Raw genomic sequence first — 17,059 nt, forward strand, 5'->3', positions numbered from 1 at the left:
AGAGGTTAAAATAAAGTTGAAATACTGCTTTGTAAAAAAGGTAATGGCAGAGGATCACAGCATTTTAGGCTACCTGAAATTGAAATAATCTTTGTCACAACTGATTTCTTTACTCAGAGTGTTTACAGTCTTTATTATCCTTCTGTACCCACAGCTGGACTCTGGTACAGGCCAAAGCTGAGTGTGATGGGAACTCAGTACAAAGACAAGGGGCTGCCCAGGTTGTGACATCTGGAATGAAAGGAATGCAAAAATTATTTAATGTATTCCTTAAAACCATGGCAAAAATTGTGTGCCAGCAAATCCCCATGTTTAATGTTGCTTTTTGATTCCAACTCTTAAATTAGAAGCTGGAAACTGAAGTTTTTCTTGGGGAAGAATTGATCCCTTTGGCACCCAGAAAGGACTTAATGATCTTAGAATTAATTTCAGCAAGGATGTTCCTTTGTTACACTGATTGATCAGCAGTGATTTCTGTTGTGGTGCTGTGCCAGTTGTAGGGATTGCATTAATGGATCATTTTAGGGTGCTCTGTGATGCTGTTGTGGTTTACAAGTGTTTGTTTCTGCAGGCAGTCTGGGTAGCAGCACTGAGGGGAGGCCTCTTGCTGTTGGTTGAGAACAAGGGAGTGTGTATATTTTAAAATCTTATTCAAAGCCACATGCAAAAATTGTCATTATTGATATTACTATGTGCATCATTTATGTGACTAGAAATCATTAGACTGGAATCTTGGGTTGTTGGTTTAGTCCAACTTTTACCTAGGGCTGCTTGATAACAAAAGTTTGTGTCCTACAGACTCCTGCTGGTTTTACATTTTTGGGATTAAAGCTGTTCCAAGCACATTGCTGCAAGCTGGGGTTTGGTTCCAATGGTGTTTCCAGTACACATGGATGGATTTGGGACATAGGAAATGCAGCCACCTCCTGCAGGTCAGGCTGTGGGTCACCTGTGGGGCTCAGGGAATGATTGACCCTGTGTCCACATGTTCCTGTTACAACCATTAGGGAAGTGTTGGGTTTGCACATATGGGTGCCAAAAGAAGTTCAATATCCTTCATTTCTGTGGTTCCAGTTGTCTGGGTGTTTACCCCTGCATTGTGAAATGGCCATTTTCTCTTTTCTTTTTTTCTTTTTCTCCTTGCCTACTAGCAGTGTAAGTTTAATTTATTTGAGCTCTTTGAGGGAAACTACATAACTGAAACAAATTATTGTAATTACTCTGCAGCTCTGAAGAAGAGACAAAGCAGCTAATCTGATCAGGAGCTGCCCGAGAGCTTTTAAGATTCTAAATTAGTTTTATATTCAGCAGTGTGAAAAATGATAATTCTTTATTCTAATGCAATAGTTGGCTCATAATAATCCTGGAAATTAGGTCACTTAATAAAGGTTTTCACTCTGATATTCTTTGAAATCAACTAACCTAGTCTAAGTGTGCTTTCAGGTGTGAGATTTGCAAAATGTGAGTGGCACTCTGTGGCGTGGTAAGATTCCTAAGAAAACTGTTACCTTTTGGTTTTTATACAGGCTTTGATTCTGACAATTCTTCAGGAGAGTTTTCAGAAGCAAATCATAAAGTTCCAGAAATGCTTGATCTAGATCCACACCAAAGCAATAGGACTGGAAAGCATAATGGAGAGACAGAGATACAAGAAAATGGGATTAAGAGACACAGGTAAACAGCAAGAGCTGCATAGGAGATGAGAGGTGGGCATGTGCTGGCTCATACATTTTGGGGCATTGCTGTTCCCATGGGAGAGGGTAATTCTCTGGGATTGGAAAGTCATTTCATGTGTCTGCTTCCTGTGCCAAGTCTGGGCTGATGCTTTTCTTCCTCTGTAAGTTGCTTCAATAGAAAAGAAAATGGCTTGTTGTTTAATGGGCTGAAAATGACAGTTGGATTGTTTTTTTCCATTACAGGACATCATTACCTGCCCCAATGTTCTCTAGAAGTGATTTTAGTGTGTGGAGCATATTAAAAAAATGCATTGGACTGGTAAGTTAGCTTGGATGAAGAGTTAGGTCTCCTAATGTCGGCTGATTAGTTTTATTGCTTAAACATCAAGACACAGAATAATTCCTGAGGTATTATTTTGAGGTATTATATTACCTGAGATGTATTTTCCTTTTTTTTTTTCACTAGGAAACAATTTTAAACTGCAACTCCCAAAAATCTCAACATTTATTTATTAAAAGTGCTATTTCCACATCTTTAGCTGTTAGAGCATGTGGATTGGCATTTCTGAAGCTGTCCTTCAAGAGCTAGGCTAAAGCCATTAAAATGTAGTCAGATATGTTTGTTTGACACAATACTATCTTACCTGATTTTTTTTTTTATTCTTTACTTAGCAAAATGTGATTTAGGACCTTATTTTATGAATTCATGTCATCTAGGAGATACAGTTGTTCTCTCAAAACTCCTTTTGGTGGGATGAGTGACTTGACCTATCTACTCAAACCTTTTGCTTGGACCAAATCAGTTTAAATGTTAAATTAACATTTTTCTTCCCTTGCCTGTGCCAAGGTGAGGAAAATATTGCATTAACTTCATCTGGTGGCATTCTGCTTTCTGCTGAGTTTCAAGCACTTACATAAATGTTTTAATGCTCAGTCATGAGTGGAACTTTGTAATTAAACAGCCAAATTTGCTTGGGTGTAGTAAAAGAGAAAACTGGGGAGTTGGAAATCTGTGTGAACTTCATGTCTGTCTTGTGTCCACATGGGAAACCAGAAATTGTCTGACACAAATAACAGGTTGCTTAAAGAAAGCCACTAAAATATGTTAGAGCAATTCAAATATTATTCTTTATGTAACTGTTCCTTTCAAAAAATAATTTGTAGTTGCTGCAGTACAGTAGATAGATTTTATGCAAATAAGCATGTGAGGTTTTCCAAGGAGTGTGTGGCACTTCAGTATCAGCACAGAGCTGTTTGGCACATTATTGCTACTGCCTAGGGAGATTTTAACCTCTTCTGCTTTACACAGACCACAGCAGAGAAGGTAACATTGCCTGTGAATTTATTAGGTTAGCTGGATCAATGTTTTGAGTTGTTATTTCAGATTTTAAGTAGGGTTCTGCAGTGCTTCCAGGTAGCACTTGGAGGTCTGCTTCAGGCTTGCCAAATATTCTTTGAGGAATACTTTAAATAAACTCACCCACAACTTATTTTCTAAGTCCTTGTTGTTGCCTAAGTTGTTTATTTAGTTTTGTGTCTGAGAAGTCAACCTGCCCTTTGGTTATGTAGGAGCTGTCCAAGATTACAATGCCCATTGTCTTCAACGAGCCTTTGAGTTTCCTTCAAAGGATAACAGAATATATGGAGCATATATACCTCATCAACAAGGCTTGTAGTCATGCAGACCCCTTGGAAAGAATGCAGGTAAGAGCTCCCACCACCTTCTGCATAATTCACAAGAAGTTATTTTCTCCCCATCTTTGATTTTAAGACAATTTCTCACTTGAGTCTGTTTCTTTCTCAGGGGCTCCTGTAAAAATGCTCAATTTATTTATTTAGATGAGTTTCTTCTTTCATAGTGGCTGTGTCAAATATTTGTAGCACTTTGACCCTCCCTGCTGTGCACAGAGTTTGAAAGTGCCACAACTGACCATGCCCAAGGATCTCAGCTCATTTCTTTAACTGTGAATCTTTTTCTGGTTATAAAACCACAATAAATACTGTAATGTACAACAAATAAAGTATGTTTAACTTAGATTTTTAATGCATTATTCTCATAATGTGTTCTTAATTTGCTTCCAGGCTGTAGCTGCTTTTGCAGTTTCTGCTGTAGCTTCTCAGTGGGAGAGGACTGGCAAACCATTTAACCCACTGTTAGGAGAAACCTATGAATTAACCAGGTAGCAGTTACTTTAAATTGGGAGCTGGGACTGTTTGTGTTGTTGTGTTAGCAGACTCACACTGGTTTGGTTATAGTGAAATACCACAAAAGTATATTTCAGAGTATAGCTAAAATTCTTTTCCTCAAACTATCTCAGAATTTCTGAGAAGTTGTTATAAAAGCTAATAATTGTATTTCTAAGTTTAGGCAGAGTGTTCTTTGAATTATTTAGAGAAAAATTGGTTCATGTTCTTCCACCAAAGACACTTCCTGAGCAGACACTGTTAATTAATTTAAATATTGTTTTGTTGACCATGTCAGATATAGAAGTTAGTGAGAAGGACTTTGAACTTCCCCAAATAGATGGGTGATATGTCTGCAGTAGGGTAAAGAATTTTCAGTCAGACCTTTCCATGTTGCCCATAGAGTTTCTGTAATTTCATGAGTTATTTCAGTGAAACTTCTGATGCCTTTCTGGGTAGAAATCTGGTTTGGAGTATAAAAAGAAAGTGTTCAGATTAGAAATCCTTTCATTTCATTAATTGTAAATGCGTCATGGAACTAGAAAAGGAAAAGTCTCACCTTCAGTTTAATCTAAAAATACTTCACTTTTTTTTAAAGTATCAACTCTTTTCTCTTGCAATATTAAAAATATACTTACTGTTTAATGCTCTTTTTTTTGTTGTTGCCAGGGAGGACTTAGGATTTAGGTTTATATCTGAACAAGTCAGCCACCACCCACCTATTAGTGCATTTTATTCTGAAGGCCTCAATAAGGACTTCGTATTTCATGGATCAATCTATCCCAAACTAAAATTCTGGGGAAAGAGTATAGAGGCAGAGCCTCGGGGAACAATTACTTTGGAGCTTCTGAAGTGAGTATGAGAAGTAAATAACTTTTTTTACTTATTGTAATAACCCTGTTGGCTTTTCAGAGGTGATTACCTAAAAACCCTGTGCTGAAGAGGTTGTAAGAATTGATTTACAAGTTAATTTTCACTGCTTAATTTCAGGCCTGTGTTTTAAAATTTGTGTTATGCTTCCACAGCTGTACCAATTTGACCCAGTTTTTCCACCATGAAAATTAGCATTTCTTATAAATTGGTTGCTACTGAGAGCAATTTAAATACAGAGATAAAATTATTTTACTGGGCTGTTCACACTCATCTCAATTTTCAGTATTGCTGTTGGTTTTGGTGGTTTGGTGTGGAAAGAGCTGCATCTCACAATAAGTGTTCTGTGTGGTAAAGGAACAGGAGAAATTTGTCAGGATTGCCACTGAAGAGAAGGATCAGCTTCCTACTAAAATCAAGAATGCCTCTCCAGATTGCTCCCTGGCTTGTCTCTCATAAATTACATGATGTCCCACGAGTTGTTTTGTGTCCTGGTGGCACAAAGACTCTGGAGCTTTCCCAAGTGAGACATGAGGATGCACTAGAACAGTTGCAAATAAAATATTCTGCATTTGGTGCTTTTATAGAAGCATTTCTGAGGCCTAACTGAGGTGGTTTGGAAATATGACCTAAAGTTCTGGACATTTGGTTTCAATAAAAAACCAACTTGCCTCCCATAGCAAACACTGACTTTTCCTGTACTTTCTTTGAAAGTAATTTTTCAGCAGTTGGCATCTAATATTCCAAAGTTCACAAAAATATGAACTGGTCTTGGAGAGAAATGGTGATGGTAATAGAAGAAATGTCTTCTGAAGGTAGAAGGAACTGAGAATGTTAGTGCAGGTGTTACCAAAATAATGTTTGTTCCTTGAGAGCATTTCTTTAGAAGACTATTAAAATTCTTGCTGAACCTAATCAAGGCTGAGATTTAAACTGGAATATAAACAGTTAAAGCATTTATTTTAAATAATTGCTTCAAGTTAGCAGCAGAAGTTGAAGTCAAATTTTGAGCCTCTCAGTGTTGTGATTCAGACCATTCTGTTGCTTTGAGGACTTTGAGAACTGCTCAAGGCTTGAGTGAACAAGGAGCTGTTTGGGAAGCAAAGCTGTGAGTCAGTATTGAATTGTGCCTTTATGTTAACCATGACTATTTTTCAGAGCCTTAGAAGACACTTTTCCCTCACTTCTCCAGCACAAAAAGTGTTTCAGTTCATCAGCCCTGACCATAAATGCCTTGTATTGTGTTTTGGTTTATGCTGTAAAGCTTCTGGTGTCAAAATAGTTCAGGAATAAAACTATGTTTAAAGGCTGGGAGATGAATTTGAGGGATTCTGGTATTTTTTTCCCCAGTAGAAGAGTAGTCATTGTTCTAAAGACTCCTTGAAGAAAAGGAGCTGTGGGAAGCAGTGAGACTTCAATGATCTGTTATTTCTCTGTACTGGAAAATGACAGATGGGGTAGAAACATCACACTGGAGTGTTCTCTCCATACTCACTGCAAGTAGAAGACACTTTTTACAGAGGACACTTTTTTCTGTATTTTCTGTTAAAACAGAAAATTTTCTGTTAAAACATCTTTTCTAAGATGGATTGATTCCCTACCAGGCAGCTTCAGTATTTCTCTTACCAGCATGGAAAGATGAGTGTGAATAGATGGCTTTGACTCTGCTAGTGACAGTATAAACCCTGTTGTTTAACTTTTTGATCATTTATGGAATAATGTCTTTTAAGGAGTTAGAATCTGCTCACTAAAAACTTTTCACAAAGAAAACCCCCAAAAATAAATTCTAGGAATTTTCCTTCTTCTCAATAAACCTTTGGGGAAAGGATGGAATTGAGTAGTGAACTGAATTTTAAAATGTCATATTTGTGGAGCTTGCTGTAGTGCTGTTGTGTCCCACTGGTGTTGAACAACCACCTAAAAGAAAAGCAAAAACCACTCACACCCCCAAAATTACCTTAATTGGCACTGGAATAGGCCTCAAATACTGATGAGAAGTTGTGGCATGTTTGTGGGAACCACTTATGTGATTTACTGCTGCTGCAGCAGCTGAATAGAAGACACTGTTAGGCATTAGTTTGTTGGTCTGGTTCTCCTGCAAATACTGTGTTTTATCGCTTAAAACTTGAAAAATGCAAATAAAAAAGATGAATTCCTGGACTGCTCTTTATGTTGGGCTGAAATTTGTAATCCAAAGCACAGCAAGTTTAAAACTTGTGAGAAAGGAGAGGAATAGGGGCAATATCACTTTATTAACTTGCACCAATGTTTGGATACAACACATTGTTGGCTTGTGAAGAAAAGTCTGTTTTTCTTCTCTTTTGAAGCTGAGTGCTGGCTGTTCAGAGGAGTGCTAAATATTTTGCCCTGCCATGAACAGAATTGAAAACAGGCTTCCATTTCAAGCTCAAGCAAATGATTTCTTTCTCTTATTTCCTTGACAGGCACAATGAAGCTTATACATGGACAAATCCAACCTGCTGTGTACATAATGTAATTATTGGAAAACTGTGGTTAGAACAGTATGGAGTGGTAGAAATTGTAAATCACAGGTAATGCTGGTCATGAACTCAGGGGCTGTGAGGATTGTTGTGGTCATTTGTGTTACAGAGCAGATTTTTTGTCAGACATTTGTTTTGTAGCTCCAAAGTCTTGTGGGGTTTTTTTTGTTTTTTGTGGGATTTTTTTAATCTTTTCCTGATAAATGCAAACTCTCCCTAGGCCTGGGCTTGCTACCATAATATTATTAATGAAAAGGCACAAAGCCAGATGGCCTGTGGAGAGCAAAGGTTTTACATTTGTGAGTTACCCATCCAAATTTAGCCCCATTGCCAGAGAACAGAACCATTAAATGGAATAATTGCCAGAGGCAGATTGGACCTCCATGGTATTGATTGTGATTTGTCACTTTTTTTTAGTTTAGATAATGGAGAATGTCTTAAATTAAGTGATAGCACAGAATAAGGGATAATAGCAGAGGAAAATGACTGCAGAGTTGGAAAATGTGAACATAGCATGGACTGCTCTGCCAACTGCCTGTATCAAAGCTTTTTACTTATATAAAATAAATTACCTTCTAAGTGAGGAGGGAAGGAATTTTGTGAGAAGTATTACTCCTGCATTGCTCTGTCAGTAAATGGGAGCTTCAATCCAAGGTGCTGTTTGATATTTCTCATAGCATCAAATCTGTAATCCTGTCTCTTGTACTTACACAAAATTTGTTCTGTGGAATTTTGAAATTTGTGTGCCATAATTTAATGCCCATGTCAGATAATAAATCATAGTGAAATAAAAACAATTACATATATATAACTAACCACCAGCTAACTGTAACCATATTAAAAAAGCTAAATAAGGTAAAATAAATTTTCTGATGTATTTAGGGGCTTGCTTCTCTAAGCATGTACTTATTTCCTCCACAGTACTGGAGATAAATGTGTCCTTAATTTTAAACCATGTGGACTGTTTGGGAAGGAGCTTCACAGAGTAGAGGGATACATCCAGGACAAGCAGTAAGTGATAAAAGCCTCTTGGTCTCTCTCTTTTTGACCACTGGGGAATTTCTTTTGCTGGCATAGTTACCACACCAATGGGACTTTAAAGTTGCTAGCAATGTAGTTTGTAACCCATTTTTGTTCAGTGTGTCAGTATTAAACCCCCTGAGTCCAGGATGATCATTTTTAAGCATTGTTAGAAAAACTCTCCAGTCCAGGTTTTGGAAATAAAAGGAAAATGCAGAGTAGGTGCAAGTGATTTACTATTATAGAGTCATAATTCCAGTCTTGAGTTTAAAATAATGAGAATGTTGTTGTCAGAAGTTTTTAATTAACCCAAACCTGTTTTGTGACTCTGAGTCTCTGTGTTATAATTGGTTTTGATGTACCCACATTCATTTAACAGTGGCAAAAGCATGTGACTGTCATGAGGATCTGTTCTGGAGGGCTAGAATGAGCTGAAACCTTTACTTTGCCTATCAAACATCTGTGTTTTCTAAGAATCACCCATTCTGTGATTCTGTGAAATCTGCAAATAGAAACATGAAATAGAGTGAAGTAGGAAGCTGAGTATTTAATATAGATCAGAATCTGCAAGGCTTGGCTTAGCAGGCTCAATCAGAAGGAAGAGCTCAGTGTTCTTTGCTTTCTCTGCAGCAAGAAGAAGCTGTGTGTGATCTATGGCAAGTGGACAGAGTGTTTGTGGTGCACTGATCCCACCACCTATGAGACCTACAAAAAGAGTGAGAAGAGAGGCAGTGAGCAGAAGAAGAAGTCGGTAAGGTGAAGGATTCTTTAGGGAGAAAAGATTCTAAAATGTTGGAAATTAAAGCATTTAATTAGGTGAATGAAGGGTTAAAACTGTCATTTGGCAGGAGTTGGACGGGGCAGTGAGAAGGCATTTGGCACTCTGAGCTTTGCAGGCTGTAGTGTGAGCTGCTGGCATGGGAAGGAGCTCACAGGAATGGTGTCTGCTGGAGATTGGTCAAAGAGAAATCATCAGATATCAGCCCCCAAGCTGACGTTGTCCAATTCTTGAATGAGGAAAGTGCCTCTACTGCCAACTCCAGCAGTAAAAATACTAGGATTTGGGCAGTAAAAACAGTACTGCTTTTGTTTAACTCAGATATGCTCTTTGGTGATGCAGATTTTCAGAACTTGTGATGTAGAAAATCTTTACAACAGGTCTGGAAACATGCAGAGTTTTTGCTTCACGCGTAAGCAGTGTCAGGGAAGTTGCTGCCAAAACCTCAGTGTCACATGGAAAATGGGAAATATTGTATGGTACAGCAGAGGACTTTGGATTTCCTTATGCTAACAGTTACTCACTGAAAATGAAAAGTTAAACAGTAGCTAAATCACTCTTGATGTTAAAAGTATTCACATCAGAAGAACATAGAGAAACAACAGGCCTTGCTTGCTTTTGTCTCTGGATTCCATCATGGTACAGGCTTATATTTTGACTCTTTAAAAAAAATAATAAGGTTCTGTTCATCTTAAGAAAATCAACTCTTTCTTTCCTTCCTTCCTTCCTGTTGAGTCTATATTTAGATGGGGAACTGTCTTAACAGTAAACCAGATGTTGACATGGAAAGTAGCCTAGAAGTGTCTTTTTAAATAATGAATACTCAAACCAAATGATTGAAATTAGACTCTTAACCATATGGAGCTGTTTTCTAGTGTATAAAACAGGCCCTGTTTAACCTAGTAGGGTATTTTGATTGAAACAAATGAGCCATGTCAAAGAGGGCAGAAAGAAAATAGAAAGGGGGTAGGAGTGAGGAAAACTGTTACTGTCACTCCAGGATGTTATTGCCTCAAACTTCCCTTCTGGTTGTTGTGGTTTTAAATAGGTTCTCATGGTAATACTCTAAATTTCCACAATGCTGCTGTGTCCTGCAGCAGTCAGATTCTCTCAGATTCTGAGAGCAGCCTCCTGAACCACTGGAGTTTTATATGTGCAGCACAGCAGTGCAGCTGGTAACAAAGGAACTTTGAAGGAAAGTCACTGTATTCATAAACTTAAGGACACAGTCTTCACAGTGAGAAAACTGGCAGTGATAATTGTGATTGGAGCCTGGATCAGACTGAAACGAGGGCCTGTCTTTTTTTAACCACACATCCGAATGTTTTGCAAACGATGAAGCAATATCCAAAACCAGGTGTGCCCTATTTATGACTTAACTAACTTGGGAGCTGGATTGAATTTCAGTCTTGGCTCATTTGCACCTGAAGAAATAATGGTCATGTGAGGTGAAATTATCTATGGCATAAGATGGAAGGGAAGCTGGAGAAAACACTTCTGAAAGACAATAATTTACTATTGTTACTGATTTTTTTTAAACAGATACTCAAGTTTTATTTAAGTGTTGGGTGACTATTCAGGGATATCAGGAGCAAGACATGATAAAAATGAGGGGGATTATATACAGAGTAAGGAAAAGCAGACAGGAGGGATGAGGCAGAAGTACAGGAGTATCTCAAATGTGAACAGATTTTTCAGAATCCTAGATGAAACCATCCAATGTTCCTTTGTTCCTCTGCCAAATGTTATCTCTGTTTCAGAGTGAAGAAGATATTAAATCTGAAAATGATGAGGCTGATGATATGCCAGAGGTTCAAGACACAGTGCAGTTCATACCAGGCAGTAAATTGCTTTGGAGAATAAACTGCAGGCCACCAAACTCATCACAGGTAACTGTTCCAATTAGCCTGTGCCTTGCTCTTGCTGGTGACTTATCCAGGGGAACATGAGTCATGGTCCAGGGCACCTTGTTGCAGTGTCACTCCTTGGCACAGCACCAGGCTCTGGCAGTTCTTGCTGCACTGAAATTACACTCCAGCAAGCTCTGCTTAGGTCCTGTGCTGAAAGCAGCCCGGCTGTGCCTGAGCTCAAGGAATGCACGCTCTGAGTGCAGCTGGGAATCTGAGGATCAAGGTTAATGTGTCTGGGAGATCTTTGCACTGAGAGTGGCTAAAATATGGATACACATTCCCTTCTGCTGGCCCTGCTGCTCCAAGAGAAGCTGCCACAGGGTGCAGTAACAGGGCAGCTGGATATTCATTTCCATAGTTTCAACAAGACTTTCTGGTCTTTTAGGTGTGGGTGGTTTTGTTTTGTTTTGCTTTTTCTTAAACATCATGAATGTAAAATATCAATATTGCAGAAAATCTGTCAATCCTCACAAGCAAAGACTGCTAAGAAATGAAACTGTGATTTCTGTCTCCATCTGCCATTTCTTGATCCTCCCCTCCAACAAAAATCCAGCTGGTGTTACATGAACCTAACCTTGCCTTCAGGGCAGCCAGTAGGGGTTTGACTCAGCAATTTCTCTTGGAAGTTTTGTTGTATCCATTCATTGTAGGGATCCCATCACTGCTTTGCTGGAATAACCTGTGTGTTCTCTTTAATTTGCTTTCCAGATGTACAATTTCACCAGTTTTGCTGTGAGTCTCAATGAGCTGGAGTCGGGCATGGAGGCGATCCTGGCTCCCACGGACTGCCGGCTCCGCCCGGATATCCGGAACATGGAGAACGGGAACATGGGTACGTGTCTGCTGCAGCAAGCGCTTGCTCATGAGGAAGTTTTGGGAGGGAAATCAATGCAAGGAACAGTTTTCAGTTTCTCATTCCCACAGCAGCCTTTACTCTTTTTTATCCTGTGTACTGAACATGCATTTGAACAGTGTATGTCTGGTTTCTCCCAGGAAAAGCTTGTGAGAGCAGATGCATGCCTGGATCCCAGGGCTGCTGTCCTGTGTTACGATGTGTTTGCATGTTTGTTAGCTTGGGAGGAGCTGCAGACATTCCCCACTTGCTCTGGAGTTTGTCTGGACAGACATGGTGAGCAGACATGCTCTGCTGCTCTGGTGTTTGTCAGAGGAAATGCAGGGCCAAATAATGAAAAAAATCACTCTTTCTGTTATGCCTAATCTGAGTTCTTCCCTGCTATCTCAATGCAGTGTTTCTGAGAGATAAAACACCAACATTTCAGTTCCAGCTCTCTGTTTATAGCAGCAACTTTCCTGAAATGAGCTTCAGATTTTTGTTGCTAAAACAACAACAAATGCTTTCTCATGCTTAAATGAATTCTATTTAATTTCTCTGGTCTTTCCTGTGTTTTCCACATTTTTGTCTCCTTTTTGCTAAATTACCAATTTCTCTTGGTTAGATTTGGCAAGCAAAGAGAAGGAGAGACTAGAAGAGAAACAAAGAGCTGCTCGCAAGGAGCGGGCGAAGGACGAGGTGGAGTGGCACACACGGTAAGGGGCAAGGAGGGAGGAATTAGTTCAAGCTTGGAATAGTTGGGTGCACTGCTTGAATTGTTGTTATTCAGGAGAGCATGTCTGATTGCTTCCATGACAGCACAATTTGTAGTGTCACTTAAAGCATTGCTGGGTTAACAATTAAGTGCGTAGCTGAAAGCCAAAATTGCTGATAAGTCTGTCCTGGACAAATTATCTAATAATAAATGCTGAAACCTGTCATAATTAATTACTGTGGTAATGCTGGATTTTTTTTTAACCCTAAAGAGGTCAAGTTTTTCTTAAAATTAATGTTAAAATGTTAAGTGTCATCTCTCCTTTAACCAATTCCTATCCAGCTTTTGGTAGTTGAGCAAGAAAGACATTGTGACCCTCTAGGGCCTTTTATTTTCACACTCTTTGGATTTCTTGGCTTGGATACTTCAGAAATTGCTTTTTTGATTGCATATTCAAGTGATTTATGAATCACAGAGTGGATCAGGGAGTGATGTGTGATTTGGCTGCTGCTCCCACAGGGTGCCTTTCACAGCTGCCAGTGCTGTGCAGTCAGGTGTGTGCTCATGGCCACTCGCTGCAGTTGCTTCCTTCAAAGGCAAGAACCTTGGGATGCTCCATGATTTTATGAAACTCAGAAGAGAAAGCATTCTTTTCCCAAAGCCTAGAGGAGTAGCTACAAATTAAATCCAGTTAATGCCTTGAAAAATTTCTTCCAGAGAATATAAAATTGTTTTTGGTTAACGTGGTTAAAAAGTCAGCAGCTGTTGATGTTCCGTGCCGGGCACAGCTCCATAGAACATAGAAAACTGTTTCCTCTTGGGACAAATTTCAAAAAAAGATTGTGTAACTGATTTGGCATTCTTTTAAAGTAAAAAATAATATATATAATCTAGAGTGCCAATGTTATTTTTACTTGGAATAGGACAGCAATTTAAAAATCCATTTCATACTCCTTGACTTTATGCTAAAATAAAAGGTGCTCTACAAGGTGGTGACAATTGTGTAGGAAGTTCAATAATTTTCAGGTTCAGAATATTTCCTGAGAATTCTTTTCATAAGAAATACTAGTGTATTTTTAGAATGTTTTGTGAAAGAAGCAACACTGGGGTTTTTTTTCCCTATTAATAACTGTTCATTCTGTTTGCTTTTTTATCGTTTCTCTCCTTTTTCTTTTTTGTTACAGATGGTTTCACCAAGGCACTAACCCATACACTGGGACTCCAGATTGGCTGTACTCAGGTGGCTATTTTGATAGAAATTTCTCAGACTGTCCTGATATATACTGAAATTCCAGAACCAATTGCTCATCTCATCCGGACATCTAGTTACTAGATTTCATTCCAAGCCAGTTACTCTGGTTTTGTTGGTAGCAAAAACCAGCTTTTCTAAGTAAATTTTAACAGATATTCTATCAGTCAACAATCAATGATTTAATTATCACTAACGTTGGATTGCCAAATATTTAAATACTGTTGTGCTCATTCCATAAAGCTGCATCTGAAATCATCAAGTTTTCACTAATTTTCAGAGGGACCTTTGGTTCTCCATTTCCTCCCCTAGTTTACTCTCTGGCAGGAGGATACGCTGTATCCGTAGAGCACTTAACATCCTTGAAAACTACATAAATAAAATAGAGATAATCTCCTTGTTACTTAGTACAATAGTGAAGAAGCTGAAGTTTTTGGCACTCGGAGCAGGGATGAAAAGCCAATGTGGTACCAACAGGATCAAGCCCAGTGCTGTCCCACTCCCTGTACTGTATGTAGCACTCCCCAGGGACGGGATCTCCTGGCCCTGTTCCCAACAATTCCATAACTGAGAGACTCAGGACACAAAACCCAGCCCGAGCCTCTCACACTGTAGTTGTCTGTTACAGAGTCTTCACAACTTTGGGACACTGTGAGCATTAAACTGTATACCTGTGATAAATCCCATAGAGCATACGTTAGGAGAAGGGAAGGGCACACCCAAAATGTGCTTTTCCCTGAGGTCAAATGCTGTTCTTACCATAGGAGAAGCTTTGGAAGCAATAGCAGGAGTGTCGAGGTGGTTCCAATGTACAATATATTGCTTGCTACCACTTGGAGGCTTAACTCTTCTGCACTACCTTTGGCAGCTTTGGCACTGTGTATGCTTCTAGACTAAACTTTCCTTTGGAAGCACTTCTGTGTGTGTAGCCACACAGGTTCATGTTTTGGGGAAGTTTTGGTTTGCATGTTTCTCATTATTAGGTCATGTCTGTTTTGTATGTTGTGAAAAAGCAGAATCAATTTAAAGCTGTGGCAGAGTTATACCTATTACAAGTTTCCTGTGAGCACGTGATGTCAAAAAGTGGGATTTTTTTTTTTTTGTTCCATATCAAACCATCAAAGCCATATAATACTGGAAATAATCAATTACTGAACTGATGCATTCATTTTCTTTCAAGTGGTACACTTCATGGGCTAGGGTGGGGAGAGAGGCTTGAAAAATTAGGTCCAGTATTTAAAACTAATCCTAATGTTGCTGCTTCTTTTATGAAAGTTTTTAATTGAATAACCAGGCAAAAATGGAGAGTGGCTGTGCTGCTATGAAATTTACACTAATTTAGAAATTGTTGCTGTTAAGTGCCAGCAACAGGAAGAGTTCAAGAAAGAACTGGTCTGTTTTGTGTCCAAAACATCTGTGATTTCATCCAGAAAGCAGATTTTTGAAGTGTTTCTCTTTCAGCCACAGGATTAAAAAGCAAAAGAAAATTAACATATTCATAGAGAAATTCTTCTATCAAGTTGTGTACAACAGTTAGGTTAAAATTTGGGGAAATTTAGTTGTCTTCATCGGAAAAATAAGAGAAGCTGTAAGATTTCAAGGCAGTAAGGAAGGACACAATCTGTATATTGTTGATGGCAACGTGATTCTGTTGCCAAAATTTGTACCTTGTGTTGATGGAAGTCCTCTGAACTTGAGCTGGACTTAGTGGCACAGTGGGGTTGTGTTTGTTGCCAGCATGGGTACAGACACTTCTGAAAAGACACTGCTGATCCACACAGAACAGCATAAAAATAGTTTTGATAAAAACCTGAGCTTTAATGACAGTATCAGGCACTGTTAACCTCTCTCCAAACTCGCTGCATGTGCCATAGGGAATTTTTTGTTAGGTGAGGACTGAAAGGAATCACGTATTAGACCAGTGGGAGTTTAAAACTTGCTTTAACTACATAGTATGTTCAGTGCTGGAGTGATTTTTTAAAACAATGCATATAAATAGAAATTGCCTGAATGGAAAAAAGCTATGCAGATGTTCTGTTTCTAAAAGGAGGTGTACAGATTAGCATCCCTTTTGTCTAAGCCAGGATTTAAATTCAAAGACCTAAAGCCTTGTCATTATGTGAAAGCATGAAACAATTGTACCAACATGTTTAATCCAAACTTCAGTATAGAATCTTCATGGGATGTAAAAAGAAACTGGGAACATTTCCAATGTAAGAACACTTCATTAGTTACATCTTCACCCCCGTGTCTCCTCCCTTTAGTCGGAAGTTTTCAGTAAAATTTCAAATTAGTTCCAAACCCATTTTTCTAATTTATTGTTCTTCATTGGCAACACTTTCAGAACCCTTTCCCTGCGCTGCTTGGCCAGCCCTGGCATTCCTAATGCTCTCAAAGTCCAAAAGTTTTTATTTTCAATGCAGATCTCGCCTCAGTAGTTTACGTGTCAAAACATTAATAACTTTGCACCTTTTGAAAGAATGTCACTTTTATAACTTGATTAAACACTGTATATAAGATAACTGTGTTAGTATATGTTAATACAGCTACATAGAGAAACAAGCTAGAAAGAAATTATAATAAATACTTAATAAATACCCTTTGGGCCTCTGGATGGTGACAGAGATTTTTGTATGGAGCAGCTGGTGGGGTGGGGGGCAGGAGCACTCTGGCTGTGCTCAGCTCTGGGGTTGTACCTTGATTTCATTGTGATGTTCACTGGACAAAGGTGATTTAAATTGGAGTTTTGGACACTCCAACCCTGGGTGGGGGTGACAGGGGGCTGTGCGGTGCCGGTGCTGCCAGATCCCAAACCTGCTGGAATTGGCAGTGGGAAAAGCCTTGGGAGTGCTCCCAGCACTGGGACCTCTTCTTGGTGTGAGCTGGAGCTGGGGACTGTGGGCTTCTGGTAAAAAATGTTATAAATGTGAAAGTTAGCTTGGTAGTTTCTGTACAGCACTGTATCGTAGAGGTGATGCCCTGCTGTAAACGGGGAGCAGCTTTTCACACATCCAGCATTTGTAGAACTTTTGTCACCCAGATTAACAAGGTCAGGAACCATCTGTCCTAGAAGTGAACTAATGAGAACTATTTATTCATGTTTAATAATTAAAAAGAATTTCCCTGTAAATGTTTTGTTTGAAAAACAACCCCAAGCCTCTTCACCCAGCGCTGCTGTTGGAACACCTGTGTTGGCCAGGCCCCACACCGCACACCGCCGGCTCTTTGCGAACACCTGCGAGTTGGGGAGGGGAAGCAAAGCTGAAATACTGTGAGGCAACCCGGGAATTGGCCACGGGCCCGGCGTACCTCCCGTGGAAGGAT

The 17,059-nt window shown here is 39.2% G+C and overlaps 1 protein-coding gene across 3 annotated transcripts in view; it reads left to right on the forward strand.

The window, feature by feature from the left end:
- Window positions 1–16,349, forward strand: part of OSBPL2 (oxysterol binding protein like 2) — a 33,947-nt gene extending 17,598 nt beyond the window's left edge. For all 3 annotated transcript variants that reach the window (XM_033074976.1, XM_033074977.1, XM_033074978.1), the window contains 12 exons: window positions 1,527–1,674; window positions 1,920–1,995; window positions 3,246–3,380; window positions 3,759–3,856; window positions 4,530–4,712; window positions 7,175–7,282; window positions 8,153–8,242; window positions 8,882–9,002; window positions 10,790–10,918; window positions 11,648–11,771; window positions 12,397–12,487; window positions 13,671–16,349. In XM_033074976.1, coding sequence (XP_032930867.1) covers window positions 1,527–1,674; window positions 1,920–1,995; window positions 3,246–3,380; window positions 3,759–3,856; window positions 4,530–4,712; window positions 7,175–7,282; window positions 8,153–8,242; window positions 8,882–9,002; window positions 10,790–10,918; window positions 11,648–11,771; window positions 12,397–12,487; window positions 13,671–13,773 — 1,406 coding nt within the window. In that variant the 3' untranslated portion in view covers window positions 13,774–16,349. The remainder of the gene's footprint in view (window positions 1–1,526; window positions 1,675–1,919; window positions 1,996–3,245; window positions 3,381–3,758; window positions 3,857–4,529; window positions 4,713–7,174; window positions 7,283–8,152; window positions 8,243–8,881; window positions 9,003–10,789; window positions 10,919–11,647; window positions 11,772–12,396; window positions 12,488–13,670) is intronic.
- Window positions 16,350–17,059: the final 710 nt, after the last annotated feature.

The sequence above is a fragment of the Catharus ustulatus genome, chromosome 17 (assembly GCF_009819885.2).
Source record: "Catharus ustulatus isolate bCatUst1 chromosome 17, bCatUst1.pri.v2, whole genome shotgun sequence".
Classification (NCBI taxonomy): Eukaryota; Metazoa; Chordata; class Aves; order Passeriformes; family Turdidae; genus Catharus; species Catharus ustulatus.